We start from the raw sequence: 14,690 nt of genomic DNA, 5'->3' as shown, positions 1-14,690 counted from the left end.
GAGAGAGAGAGAGAGAGAGAGAATGAAACTAAAATCAACACAAAACAAGGGCAAAGTCAAAAGGAAATTAAATGGAAGACGCAGCCTGGTAAATTGCTAAAAACTTGATTCGTTGCTCGCATTCCTCTCTAATGAATATTAAAGTTAAGGTGCTTTACAAAACGTTCAAAAATTAATTTCACTATCGAATAGAGAATGAAATTCGAAGAAGCCGTGCTCATTGATAAATTATTTTATTCCTATCGTTCCGGAATAAATATTTAGAGAAGAAACTTTGTAACATTTTAGACGAGACTCTAAGATACGAGAGAATTTTTCTATTTGCTATTTCAATTGTAGCAAAATTTTTACGGGTCATCAGATGTTAAACAGAAGTAAGAAATTACGGATCGCAGCACGAGTATGCGTACATAGATGGTACGTATGTACATACATACATGTAGAATACATCTCCCTACACATAGCTTCTATTCGTCCTCGTTCGTTCTCATTTTCTTCTATTTTTGCCGATGGCAAGCTGCGAATATGCTCAACTGAAGAGATGAGAATGGTAGATTCTCGAAATACAAACAACGACAGACTCTAAAAGTTTATTTCATCGATAAATACGATATAAACCGCTAAGCTAAGAATCACTAAAACGTCCGCGTTCTGATTCAAACTCGAAGACCGACGAAAAGATTTGATTCCTTTAATTTTTGATAATTTTTGTTATGACAATTTTACAGTTTCGAAATTTGTACGATACAATCATATTATGGCAGATTTATTATCACAAAAATATTTGATCTCCTTACTCAATTTCCTACATTCATATATGACCGATTTTAAAAATTATGTCTTCGTAGAAAGAGAAAATATTTATAAAATGAAAAGGAATTGTTAAATTCTTCCCTCTACCCTAAAAAGAACAAAAAAATGAGACGAATATGTAGACATTATATTGAAAAAGGTAACGATATTGTCTCGATAGTAAAATTTCTTGACACGAACACCTCCAACCATTGAGCAAAGTGAGAAAACGTGATTTGATTCATGCACGACCGAAGTTTCTACGCCTACCGATCCGAACTTCCCGGAAAGGCTTTTTTTGCGATAACGGCCTATTTCTCTGAAGGGGTGTATCGCGGAATTTAAGGAAACGATGTCACGGGAAGCTGTGTGTCGCCGAAGAAGAAACGGCGAAGCTGATATCACCCCGCAGCTATGGGTTATGTATTTCGTGCATGGCGAGACAGGGAAGAGCCAGCACCTTTTCAAAGACTGCATCTAGTTGCGAAAGAAGAAAATAAAAATAAGGTTTCCCTTGAGGGGGTTGCGAGCAAGCATCGAAGAATGGGGGATGGTATGATGTGACAATTCGTCATGGTTTTACCAAGCCCTCTGGTAAATCACTCCCGTCTTGTTGAGTTTCTTCACACTCCTGGCATTATCCAGCTATATTGAATATCGCCTTATCGACGAATTTTCTTAATTTTATTTAGATCGTGAATAAATAAACAAATTCTAGTCAACCTGTACTCGAAACTTTTTAATCCTTTCATGCTTTAAAACAAGTAATTTGCACTTCAAACGTACATTTTAAATTCAACATTGAATGATGGATTGTGTTTCTTTTCTTTTTTGTATAAATAAAAAATATTACAAAGGGAACGTTATAAATCACAGCTGGGATATTACTAGATTTTTGATGGCATAGTAGTGCGATTTACGGCCCGATTTTCCGACAACGATTTTCCATAACCGCTTGAGGAGGCCTTAAATTGAAATTTCGACATTGAGAAGTCTCGAGTCTTATAAATCTCAGCCTAAATCGTTTTCTCCATATAGATGTATTTTCTTCTTTTTATTGAAAATGCACAGGTATTTTTATCGAAAAAAGAATTTTTTATAACGGTTTTTCTGTTCTGCGTCAACTAACATTTTCTTTCTTTTGTCAAATTATCGGAAAGCGTAAGAAGCAATGACGGCGATTTTGATTGAACATCCTGTGTGATAAAATTTAAAAATATTTAGCGTAAACGGGCGTACAAAAATGCGAATTTTTTTTTTTTTCGAACGTATGTAAGTTTTCTGGTGAACAAATTGGAACAAATTTGAACTACGATTGTCATATTCTTTGGTCCACTGTAATGTACGAGGAATATAAAAATTTAAAAACATTCTATAACAATGGCGAGTCTTCGTCTGCTAATATTCCGAGATTCGTTCGTATTCATCAATCCCTAGAGTTTAAGCTCGGTTTCATGCAAATAGTGCTCGTGTAGGTCGCCATCTCTCCCACAGTAATCCTGGTTTGTTCTAGTTTTTCAATGCTACTGTTGAGTAGAAACAATTAACGTTTAACATACATTCCCGAGTCGTCTTTTACGAGTTATGTAGAAATAAAGAGCAATATTATTGCATTTTTAGAGATCTGAATTTGTTCATTGATAATAATACGAGAGTTTGTTTAAGAACGAACGAGTGCAGCTTAGTCACCAATTATCCAAGAATTAAAATCAGAAGCAATCAAGATTCTATCAATTTCTAATCAATCCCTATTCGAGACACTTTATTATACCGTGTATAGACATTAATCCAGGGTTATACACGAGGGGATTCTTTTATACGGCTTTGTTCTCGTCCATGGTTCGCCGCTAGAGACAGAAGAATAAACTACAGTGACTGATATAGGCGCATATAGCTCACGTATGTACGTACATACGTACACATATAGCCAGCCTTTCTATAACCTGACAGTAAAAAGAAATTAGAGATGTACTGCTCAATTTAGCAGAGGAGTAAAATCTTCAGAAGTTGAAATTAACTTTAGATTACGTCATACTTAGTCATCGACATTATTTATTTCCAACGAAACCTAATTTCTAGTTTCCTTCAAAACATTCAACAAGGAACCACGGGTCGAAGAATGAAAAAATAAAAAATCAAACGATGCGAATTCCGACGATATTCTCGAGTTCTGATCGCTGTAAGGCGTGTCGTTCATTGCGACTCGATACAATGACGATGGCAACCGTTGTTTCGGTTCATTCCAGGACAAACCGAAACTGCGAGCAGCATTCACGTAATGTTGGAACGATGCCTGGCTGGCTCTGCCTGGTACTTGTTGCAGTTCTTCTCTACGCCTGAAAATTCCTCCTGGCTGCCCTCTCTTCCTCGCAACTTTTTTTTTTTCTTCCCCTCGTCGTTCGTTTCAACTCTTTCCCGCTCACCCCATCGTCCTATTGGTTTCGCCTTGCTCGCTCATCCCTTCCTCTCTCTCTCTTTCTCTCTTTCTCTCTCTCTCTCTGCCTCTGTCTATCCGTATGATCATGCCATTCCACGGCGATGATCCTCCGCTTAACAGGGCTTATATAGTAGCTACCCTTCACCATCCTCTTGGCACACATATATACAAGGGTGGATTCCAACGTACAACCGAAGCAGCGTCGATTACCATGTCGATGCATTTGGGCCGCCTGTTTGCACAAAATAAAACATTCGATGGGGCTTCGTGGTCCTTCTTTGTCTCTTCCTGACGTTTCTCCTTCCTTTCCGTTTCCAATTAGATGAAAATGTATGCGAATCGTACCTATGTCGAGTTCTCGGAAGGGGAAAAGGTCAAGGAACAGGGCACGGCGAAGCGAGGCACACTCGACGTGAATAAAACTTAACTACATATAGAATTCTCTTTTAAATATGGTGGAGCGTGTTATAAGTTCTTGAAAATTTCGATAGGCTGCGCATTCATCCTGTACGAAATGCTTCGCTTTAAAGGGATGAAAAGGGGGCTCTTTACAAGCGGATCGAACGAAGCAGATAACTAGAATGAAAGTTATCTGGTTGCGGTAATAAGCTTTCACGATGGGAAAGTGGAAATTTGGCGGTGATTTTTGCGTGGAGAAGAAGTGATACGATTCGCGGAGGGGGAAGAATTTCGTAACGGAATTGCGATTAATTGGAAGTTACTACAAAAATTCATATATTGTAACATAATAGAAATTCTCTAGAGGCAATGAAAATGTTAATTTTAAATCTACGTTAACATTAAAAAAATCAATCATCAAAGATCGATCTAAAAATTTAATTAAATAAACGTTAAAGAACTGTTGAATTGAACTTGTAATTCCGCGATTGCCACCGAATGAATATTGTCATCGAAATAAATGGTACTCGGCGTATAGAATATGAAAATTAATGAACGAACGGGACGATTCAAGCCGAAGCAGTCTCGGCGAAAACGAACCGAGTTAATTAAAATTATTTCTACGAATGGAACTAGCGTACTTACACCGGAAACCATCCGGCGTGCACGCGCTTCTTTAATCAAAAACAGATTTTTCATATGTTCAAAGTCACTTCTCACATCCTACCTTCTATTACGCTTCTCTCGCGAAATTCTCCTTTCATTTCGCCAAGGCATTCAAGAGGAACTGAATATCCGCCACGTGAGTATCGTTCATTCGGTAAAGAGACTCTTGCGCAAATCCCTCAACGCAAAAATGTACATTCTGTCATTCAACTGAACTGTCGAACTGTTGAACCGAGGAAAATGCCTACAGTCACTCGAAAAGAATGTTTCCTCAGCGGGTAATTTCAAGGGAAACTTGAAAGTTCCTAACACAAATAATTTATATACATATATATATATATTTCTATGTGTCTGAAATGATAAATATTTCTGAAAAATTGTGGATAATTTATGAAAATATTCAAGAAAATTGTATAATGGAAACAATTGCGAAAGAGTATTCGTACGAAACAAAACACAATAACTCTGGCAAATCTTTAATGTAACACACATACTTGTCGTACAAACAAAGTTGACATCTGCGTGTTTTCTTGCGCAAAAATAATCTGGTTTAGGAGAACGTTAAGAATGATAAATTCACAGTAAATTAGAAAATATACAGAACGAGTTCTCATTCATTCTAAAAAGGAGAAAAATCCAAAATTAAGTGCGAAATTAATTAAAAATTTTAGTAGTTAAGCAAATGCGAATATCTCAGTAAATTCTATTAGAAAAAATTTTGCAAAAAGGAATAAAAGTACGTAGACAAGCAGCCGTAATAGAATATTTTCACGTAAGAGAGTAAATTTAATGTTTTTAACTGAAATGGACGTCACACAGAGGTAAAAGGCGCAAGAGCACAAGATTTTTAATGTACAGTCTACTATAAAACATGGTGGATGCTTTCATACGCGTGGTTAGGGTTGCTACTGGACATTAGATGTTTGGTGCGAGATAATGGATCACCATACATATATACGTTAATATTTCAATACTCGTCTACTCGTTAGTCTAGAAAAAAAATGAGAATTTTAAAAGAAAGATAATTTTGTTTCCCTGCATGATAATAACCGCAAGTTCATTATGAATCTTTTATTATACTTTTACGAGAGTCTCGCTATAGAAGAGAACGTGAATTTCGCACAATCACCATAAATTGAGCCTATCGAGCAATTGCGGTATTATTTAGCAAAAGAAAAAGGAGGAAAATATATTCTCTCGTTAAAAAGTTTTTTAGGAATGATATCTCACGAGAAGAATGCAATTACTGTTTGAAATAATGGTGAGTTTTCATTAGCCGTGGAGCGGAGGCTAAGTTTTTTCAAAGTGCACCCGCAACGAAGCTCTTGACGAAATATTTATCTTCACTCAACTTTATGAAGCACATTTGCGTTTTCGTTACAGACGCGTTTTTGGCAAACCGTGACTACTGCAGACTTTAGCCAAGTGCGCTTGAAAATTTTTTCTTAGACCCGACAATCTAGGTCACCTGTACACTTTAATTATGAATCGTCCGTAATTAATAGAGAATGAGAAAACAATCATCCAATACAGATGGAAATACGGCGGTATTCAGTTTAACAGGGGACTCTCTTTTTGAGCAATTAATTTCGTGGTCGTTTATCAAACTAATAAACTAGTTAACCAGTTAACTAGTCGTCGAGCTAGAGAGATATTCGATAAGATATCTTCAAAGAAAGGCGGGAGAGCCTCGAGAAAAGAATGATTTCACCTCCTCGCGCTTGTCAGTTAACTTTTTTGAAATAATTATCAACTGTCGGAAGAATATTGAAATATGGAAGAACAGAAAGTTGCGAGTCCTCCCTGACAAGGGTGTCTCTGGCTGTTCGACTCACGGTTGAATGACCTTGATGAGCGGGCATTACAACTCATTAGGCAAAACGGATACTTCACCCTTGTTTCGATGCACGAGTTGCGGCAACCCATCGAGCACCCTTTCCTCGTCTAAAGTATCCTGCAAACGTCCCCCTTGCCTCGAGCCTCCCTCCTCACTGACATTCGGCTCTCGCCAATACTCCGTTACTCCCTCCTTCAACTCGTTTAAATACTCTCTCGCTTGTATCTTCAGAGTATCTTTAACCTTAACTCGTGAACTAATTCCCTCGATTAATCTTCCTCGCATAATTTCAAACGCAGATCTTCATCGGACAGTTTGCAAATATGAAATACCAGGTTCACGGAAAAATTTTGTTACTAGGTAATGTTGCAATTCTCAATTTTAATCCTCGGCTATAGACGACTATGGAAACTTTAGGGTGATCGATTTTATTTTACATTTTAAATTAAATTGTTTCAAGATTAAGCAACTATATTCTCCAATAGTTGAAAGTTAATTATCAGAATCCAAGGTATAGCGAAGTAAATAAATTTTCCGCTGTTAAATAAATCTACGATCTCCTGTTGCAAGGTGCAACAGTCAGAAAGGGAAATTTTCAACGGAGGCGTCTTTTCTTGCAAAGGGGTGATTAAAGTGACGCGATTGGGATATTGATCTAACACGCGTAGGTTCTAATGGGGAATTTTTTTCTTTGCCGGTATGATGTTCGTCCCAAGTTACAGTTGATTACAGGTAGTTGGGCCCCCTTTACGAATCATTTCACTTGCCAGAGCCGTAAAAAAGAAATGCCGCCATAACGAGGACAAGTATTTACGAATCATTTCACGGTGGTGCAACTTGAAGAGAAAGCCTGCTATAACGAGGACAAGTATTTACCCTCGAGAACATTGAAACAATGGATCTCATCTCTCTATCTTTTATTCGCGTGACTTCATTGTCTGCGCTCGCAGAAACCTGTTCTGTATAATCTTAGAACGATCTCATTGATTTACAAGTCTGATGTCGAACCCGAAAACATTGCAACGTTAATTGCATTCGCGTGAAGTTTCCGATTAATCTAAACGTCGGAAAGAAGAGCGAAAGAATTCGAACGTGAATACTCGTTCCGATCGATCTTGCAACGTTAAAAATTATTTCGAAAAATGACCGACTGATCATCGAATTATTTATTACAACGAACGTAAGGAAGAGTACGAACATTCAGTCTAACGTAGAATCGAGTTTGTTGAATCGCGAAATACGATAAGCCATGTTTTTCAAGTAGAACGAACTATTAAGCTCTCTGAAGTTTCCACAGAGTCCTGCATTTCCGCGAAACGTTGTTACTGATACAAAATGTTCAAAGCAGCTATTTTAATCATTCAAAGGAAGAACGATAATTTTTTTATTATCGTTTGTGACGAAAATTAAAGCGGTAAAAAACAGTGTGCTTTGAAATTAGTTTAAGCGTTAAACATTCGATCTCAGGTTTCCCTATTTTACGAATGTTAAAAAGAAAAAAAATGATTTCATACGTTAGCTGAACAGAACTTTTAAAAAAAACTACTCATTTCACAAGAATTTGAATTAGAACAAAAGTTGAAAATACTATTTACGAAATTTTGTCGTGCGTGCTTTTTAAACGCGTCGTTTTATAAACAATTCCATGAAAGGCAAGCGTGGTTCATGTACCTAATTACCTTTTTACGTGTAATTTAAATACACGTGCTGTACTCATATTCACGACCATACGAAGTTAAGACCATAACATATTTAATTTACATTTTAGTACTTTTCTCATGAAAATTTCTTCGCGTATACATTCCGCTACTTGTCACTAAAAAATATCATTAAAGTGAAAAAATTTAAATGGCAGATAGTTTTCCTATAAAAAGTTTCCGACCCCGTGCACAACACATTCCGGAAACGATAGAAAGTTAATTAAATCGAGATAACACAATGTTTAATACAATTCATCTTTTATAGCTAAAAACATAGAAAGTATATAACTTTTAAATTACCAAAGACTATTATGTTCTTAATTGTAACCTGAACGTTTAATAGTAATAATAGTAGAAATAATAATGACATTATAAATACACTACCAGCCGTCAATTATGAAAACATTATGTCAACTATTTTACTATTAAATTCTTTGAAACACAACATGCTAAACAATATGAAATTATCCGGAGCTTTCCACTAAAAATATAAGGCAACTGATACCTACATCCAGTAGGCGAATATAGGCCATTTACGGTGAATTCAAAATTACAACCGTGTCACTCATCTCCTCTTAACACACACGAAGAAATTACATTGTCTCCCACGAGTAGCTCTCCGAGGGAGACACTCCTCTGACAAAAAAAAAAAAAAAGAAAAAAAAAGTATACAAAACTGTATGAAAAAGCGGTGAATATTTAAGGCAAGGCAGGCCCATGAACGAAGGACGTTAATCATATCTTTGGCGAACGGCAAGCTAAAAAATGTAGGAGGCAGCGGTACGTTTAACCCGGGATAGTTACGATCGAGTGGCTAAATTATTTAAAAACGAGTCACCCTCTTTAAGGCGGAGCCCATCGTTTCTTGCCTGGCGGCGACGGGGACCTGCGAGAGAGGGGAATGGATGTGGTTCCATTCATGCTTATTTCAAGCTCATTGTGCGCCCGGTGTATTCAGCCTTTGACTTGCTTCTCGTGTTGCCACTGCAGCAATGTTTCATAGAGAGCAAGAGGCATGCATGTCACTAGCTAAAATCAGGAAATACCGCTGTCACATTTTCTTCGACGCTAACGAACATTACTAAAGAAATAACGCCCTTACGATCCGATGTCTACCGCCCTAATGCCTTTTGTAACGGATCGTGACACGCTTCGGTTTTGCCAATAATTTTACCGAATTACATCAATTTATATTTAGACGAGATGTTGAAAATTTGGGAATGATAATTCCCTTTGAGATAAGGAAATTGGAGCGTGAGATAATAACTGGAATTAGTAGCAGAGTCATCGAAACGAAGAAATAATTTTAGTAATTTTTTTCTCGTAGAAATTTTAATAAATTTGCAATCATGCATTTTCAGATAATTCCGCTGTATTTTTTTCTCTTTTGTTTTCTTCGTACAAACATAGGGAAGGTAAATGATGAAAATCGAGATACACCGTTGTGGAGTTAAGGAGAAATGACATGGAGTCAAACTAATTCAAAGTATAAAGTTTCATATAACGTCACCAGAAGATTTCGAGAATCAACATGGGGAAATTGAAGTAATTAAATAACTTTTCCGGGTGCACATGTTCGCATACGTACAGTTCTATCTGTTTGATATTAAAATCTTGTGCAAGTTCTGATTTAACTACGTTTATCCAACTCACTTTGATCTTCTCCGATAAAATATCATATTGTTAGCAACCGATTTTGTAACTAATCAACAATAAATATAATTTTTCAACAAGTATAATCTGTTTCTTTCGAAAATAAAAATTTTGATAGACGCATGCCCCCTTGTCTTACGATTTTCTTAGACAAGTATCAGTTACTGCAATTTGTTGAAATGTTGTAAGTAACGCATCGATCTTCAATCGGAAAAATTTAGGTTCAAAATTCGAATTCATTTTATGCTTTCTCTATCGAATCGAAACCATTTAATTTCGAGCAGAATTCGATGTTACAAAACAAGGGGTCAACGCGTTGTTACATTGTTGCACTGCATTTCGTGAAAACACGAATGAAGCTAACATTTGTGAAATAATTTTTAGGAAACGGGAGAGGCAACGAGAACGTCTTTGTCGCATGTACAATCAGATTTTAACGGAATGCTCGCAGCTTAATGGAAGCTGGCCTGACCCGGATGATCCACGCTGGAGCAGCGGGGAATATGTAGAACTTCTGTCAGACTGGTTTCCGTCAAATATTACCAACGGGACGATAACAGGAAATACAACAGCCTTATCAACTGGTAACCGCACAATAAATTTTTTCTCTCGGCGCTGTTATTCGTGCTTAGTGAGTCGCATTTAATCGACGTTCCTTTTCATCATCAGAAAGATCCGACGTTATGAAGTTTTTTTTCCTTTTATGTTTTTTTTCCCTCAAAAAAAAAAAAAAAAAAAAAAAAGAAATTACGAACATCGAGAAAATTTTTCAATCCGAGATGTGATGTTCTCTGGATAAATGAAAATACCAACGATGATGTTTTCACCATCTGTTTGTAAATGAAAAGAAACGAAAAGGACTTTCTAACTGAGAAGATATTCTGTATATTAAACAGCGGAACCTTTCACGCCTGTTCTACCACCCTTCGAACTCTGGCAGACGATACTGATTGCTTTCTCCCTCGCATTATGTATACTGTTAACCGTCGGCGGTAACATTCTCGTCCTTCTGGCGTTTATCGTAGATAGAGCCATCAGGCAACCGAGCAACTACTTCATTGCTTCATTAGCAGCCACTGACATGCTTATTGGTAAGTCTTCCCGCTTTCTCTATTTCTTTGCTTTCTATTTGTTTCTTTCTTTTTCTTTCCCAAATTGTATTCCTTCAAAACAGTAATAACTAAGACTACAATTATACAATTGAAAATAAATCTGAAATTCCCTGAAACCTTCCAAATTACTTTTTATACTAGCGTTCTCTAGTGCACGTCTAACTTTCAATAAGTAGAGTCTCGTTAGAGTAATTAAAGCAAGCGGCTTTCAATGGACGGCTTTCAATTTAAATTGACCTAATCACGATACAATTGTTAAACAGGCACCGTCTCCATGCCATTCTACACGGTCTACATTCTGATGGGATATTGGAATCTTGGGCCCTTACTCTGCGATTTATGGCTCTCCGTAGATTACACGGTATGCCTGGTATCCCAGTACACAGTGTTACTGATTACGATCGATCGATTTTGTTCGGTGAAAATAGCGGCCAAATATCGCAGCTGGCGGACAAAAAATCGCGTGATCTGGATGGTAACCATCACCTGGATCATCCCGGCCTTGCTCTTCTTTATCAGTATTTTCGGCTGGGAGCATTTTATCGGTTATAGAGACCTAGATCCTGGCCAGTGCACCGTTCAATTCCTCAAGGATCCAGTTTTCAACACCGCCCTTATAATTGGCTACTACTGGACGACGCTGGTGGTCCTGTTTATCCTCTACGGTGGCATATACAAGACAGCTTACGACATGCAGAAGAAAAGCGAGGAGAAACAGCGAAAAATGCAATCCATGGTTGCCCTGAGTGCCGGTGCGATGTCTGGTATGGCAGGCCGTGCGGCTGGGATAGGGATGTCGAAGACGCAAAGCACTCTACTGAGTCAGGACAAGCCGAAACTGAGCACGTCCGGTGAGGAGGGGGCAGGCGGAGACGGTTCAGGGCAGAAAACTTCGTCAAAGACTTCCGGAACAGGCACGAGCGATTCAACCGAGAAACAAGTGTACGGAAACACCATTGCCACAGAGGCGGAAAAATCAGAAAGATCTAGCAGTCCGGCGTTCGATTCCGACGAGGAGAGCACCATGGGCCCAGCTCAACAGCTCAGCAGCATCAGGAAACGATCCTCTCTGGCTGGTATGGTTGCCCAGTCCGGCGCTCTTCCGATTTTCTCGACCAACGGACATTTAAACGGAATTGTCCCCGCGAAACTCGAGACGAACGTGCAGTCGAAGAAACTTCTCTCGGTCAGTCCAACGTGCGACATAGGCACGGCCACGCAGAAAGCACAAACGTTGCCAAAGATACAAGAATTGAGCCTGTTGGACACGGAAAACGCACCAGAGCCTGACAAGTCGAGCAGTCAAACGCTGACGCCTGAACAATCACAGTGGAACGGCGATGGCCCAAGTCAGCAACCTCTGACCTCCGCCGAAACGTCACCGCCTACTCATCCTACTCGTTCTATCAGCAGTAGCCAGCAAAACATTATACCGCCGCCCACGCAGTTCCAAAGCAGCCCGCAAGTATCTGACAGCCCTTCTACTTCGTCGTCGACCGACAGACCCAAGTCGCTAGTCGTGTCCTCTCACGGAACTTTCGATATTCTGACCGGCTTGGACGGCGGAGACTTGAGATACATGGACGAGAGCTCGGTGATCTTACCGAGTCCTTCGTACGAAAGTCCATCGTCTTCATTGTCGTACAGCCTAGCGAATCCTCTGTCGAGCGCGCCTTCGTCACCAATTTTAGGGAACGTCTCCACGGCACCGAACACGAGTTTGTTGCAGGCTGCTCTGATCAGAGCTACGGCGCAACAGGTCAGCAATCAACAATCGGGCCAGATCAAACCGAGTCAGCTCCAGCCGGTGATGTCCAACGCGTCTAGTCAAACGCACCCGCCTCGCGTGTTCATCACTCAAAAGTCGAACGCTGCCTCTCAAACGTCGCCGACAGTTAGCAAAGTGCACACGGAGGTTACTGTGAAAGCAAAGGATACGAAGCAACAGCCTGTGACGACGATTGTCAGCGCGCCAGCAGCAGAGGCGTTCAATACCGCGACGAGTCAGTTCTCGGACCAGGACGCGAAGGTCAATCCGCCGCAGAATTCGTCTTCTAGCGGTAGCATGGTCCCGACGATCTCCGGTCCCGGCACAACGGCGAACGAACAAGATCCAAAGAAACAATCGAAGAAGAAAGACTCGAGGAGCAACGAGGAAGGTGGATCGAGGAAAGACTTCGTGAAGACAATTGGCAAACGTTTGAAAACCAAGACGCAGAGAAGGGATCCTTTGTTAGGCCGGCAGAAGTCTCGGACAGAGAACAGAGCCAGAAAAGCGTTCAGGACGATATCTTTCATTCTGGGCGCGTTTGTCGCCTGTTGGACACCGTACCACGTTTTGGCACTGGTGGAGGGTTTCTGTTTGAACAAACCGTGCACCAACGAACATCTATTCATGTTCTCGTACTTCCTCTGTTACACTAACAGCCCTATCAATCCGTTTTGTTACGCCTTGGCTAATCAGCAATTCAAAAAGACTTTCACCAGAATACTGAAGGGTGATCTGCACATGACGTAAAGGGAGGGACGAAAAGACAAAAGAGAAAGGAGAAGCAGATAAGGGACGTAGCTCAGAGGTGAACGTTACGAAGAAGAAGGCCTTCCATAATTAAATACCGAATTATATTTACACACCACGACTTATGGTCGAATTGGACAATAACGTAGTAGAACTTGTTTAAACGCAGGCGAACCGAGTACTGTGTGCTTCATGTATATAGTGATAGGATGCGATTACGTAGCTTTAGACTGCATTCGAGGATGTACATAATGTATATGTATGAATATTTGTTAAACTTTCGTGCAGGAACCATGCACCACAAAGCAAGATGTAGAAAAAGTAATGTATTTAGGTAGCTTTAGGTAACTGTGCGTATTACAATAATAATCGCTACGATAAGTGCTTCGATATATACATATAAATCACCGATCGAGTATTCTTTAAAAAACAAGTACAGAGATACGTTTCCTAGAACGTTTCAAATCGTTCGATAAAAAAAAAAAAAGAAAAAGACAAAGAAAAAGACAAACGATAGAAAATTATTAACGCAAAGACATCGATCGAGAAAGAAAGAAAAAATCTACTGTGCGTCACGATGAATGTTCTCGAGTCAAAGGCAAGAAGCTTTAATTATTTGGTTTTGCGGTCAATCGTATATGATGTCACTGTTGCATGAGCCTCTAGTGCGGACACATTATGGTTTCATATCTTCAACGATAGGGGAATATTTTTTACGAGCAACGAAACCAGATGGACATGGCTCGTCTCGAAGAAGTACCAAACAATCAAGGATTTTATTATCTACATAATGTACACACTGCCTTGGGGTGGCCTACTGATACGCGGGCCTTCTTTCTCCGAATTCAGTTAAAATTTGGTGCTGTCCTCGCGAACGAGCGTCCACGAATCTCCAATCGATCATGTTTCCTTTTAGAGCATTTCATAAAACACGTTGACTCCGTCGAAAGGAGTCTTCAGACTCAATCATCGTAATCAGTACGGCACGAGGAAAGATTTTTCATTTCTTCAAGAATTAGGCGTCGATTGTTTAAAAAATTAACAAACCTGGATAAAGAGCTTTTAGCCTTTGAAAAGTCACTGCGTGTTTTGTTTCTCTTAAATTTTTAGTTGTAACGAGCAAAATGTAGATCTTTGAGTGACAATGTACATTTTGCAGAACAAAAGATTTCGTTTGAACTTCCGCAGGAACTTTAAAAACTGAATTCAAACCAACATTTGCGCACAATCGTACATCTGAAACCGATTATGTCAATGTCACGAATTAATCGTAACGAGCGACACAGTTTGTATAAATGAGCCATCGCAACACGCACTTACACAAATGTTACGAGGAAATACTTCATTTATTTGTAATTCGCATGTACTTTGCATTTTATTGATCCGCGAGCGCTAATTGTTCATTTCTTTCGTGATAAAAAAATATCGAGATGCTCTACCTTCGCGAATCTCCGAGAATTTTATAAAGCGATTCGTTACCGTTTTGACTGACAATGAGCATGCTTTTTATTGGAAGATCATGCTTTCAAAGATACTTGAGAAACGTGTGAATTGGTCTCGCGAGACTGATTCGTTA

At 39.2% G+C, this 14,690-nt stretch overlaps 1 protein-coding gene across 2 annotated transcripts in view; it reads left to right on the top strand.

Moving 5' to 3' along the window:
* LOC122535100 (muscarinic acetylcholine receptor M3) overlaps positions 1 to 14,365 on the top strand; it is a 47,092-nt gene extending 32,727 nt beyond the window's left edge. The window contains exons 3-5 of one of the 2 annotated variants that reach the window (XM_043666323.1): positions 9,869 to 10,068; positions 10,510 to 10,575; positions 10,860 to 14,365. In XM_043666323.1, the coding sequence (XP_043522258.1) occupies positions 9,869 to 10,068; positions 10,510 to 10,575; positions 10,860 to 13,114 (2,521 nt within the window). In that variant the 3' untranslated portion in view covers positions 13,115 to 14,365. Of the gene's footprint in view, positions 1 to 9,868; positions 10,069 to 10,380; positions 10,576 to 10,859 lie in introns of both variants that reach the window. The other variant, XM_043666322.1, reaches the window with a different exon arrangement.
* Positions 14,366 to 14,690: the final 325 nt, after the last annotated feature.

The sequence above is a fragment of the Frieseomelitta varia genome, unplaced genomic scaffold, assembly GCF_011392965.1.
Source record: "Frieseomelitta varia isolate USP_RPSP 00005682 unplaced genomic scaffold, Fvar_1.2 scaffold_67, whole genome shotgun sequence".
NCBI classification, from domain to species: Eukaryota; Metazoa; Arthropoda; class Insecta; order Hymenoptera; family Apidae; genus Frieseomelitta; species Frieseomelitta varia.
The sequence above is the reverse complement of the archived record's forward strand: the minus strand, read 5'-3'. Positions and strand labels throughout refer to the sequence as shown.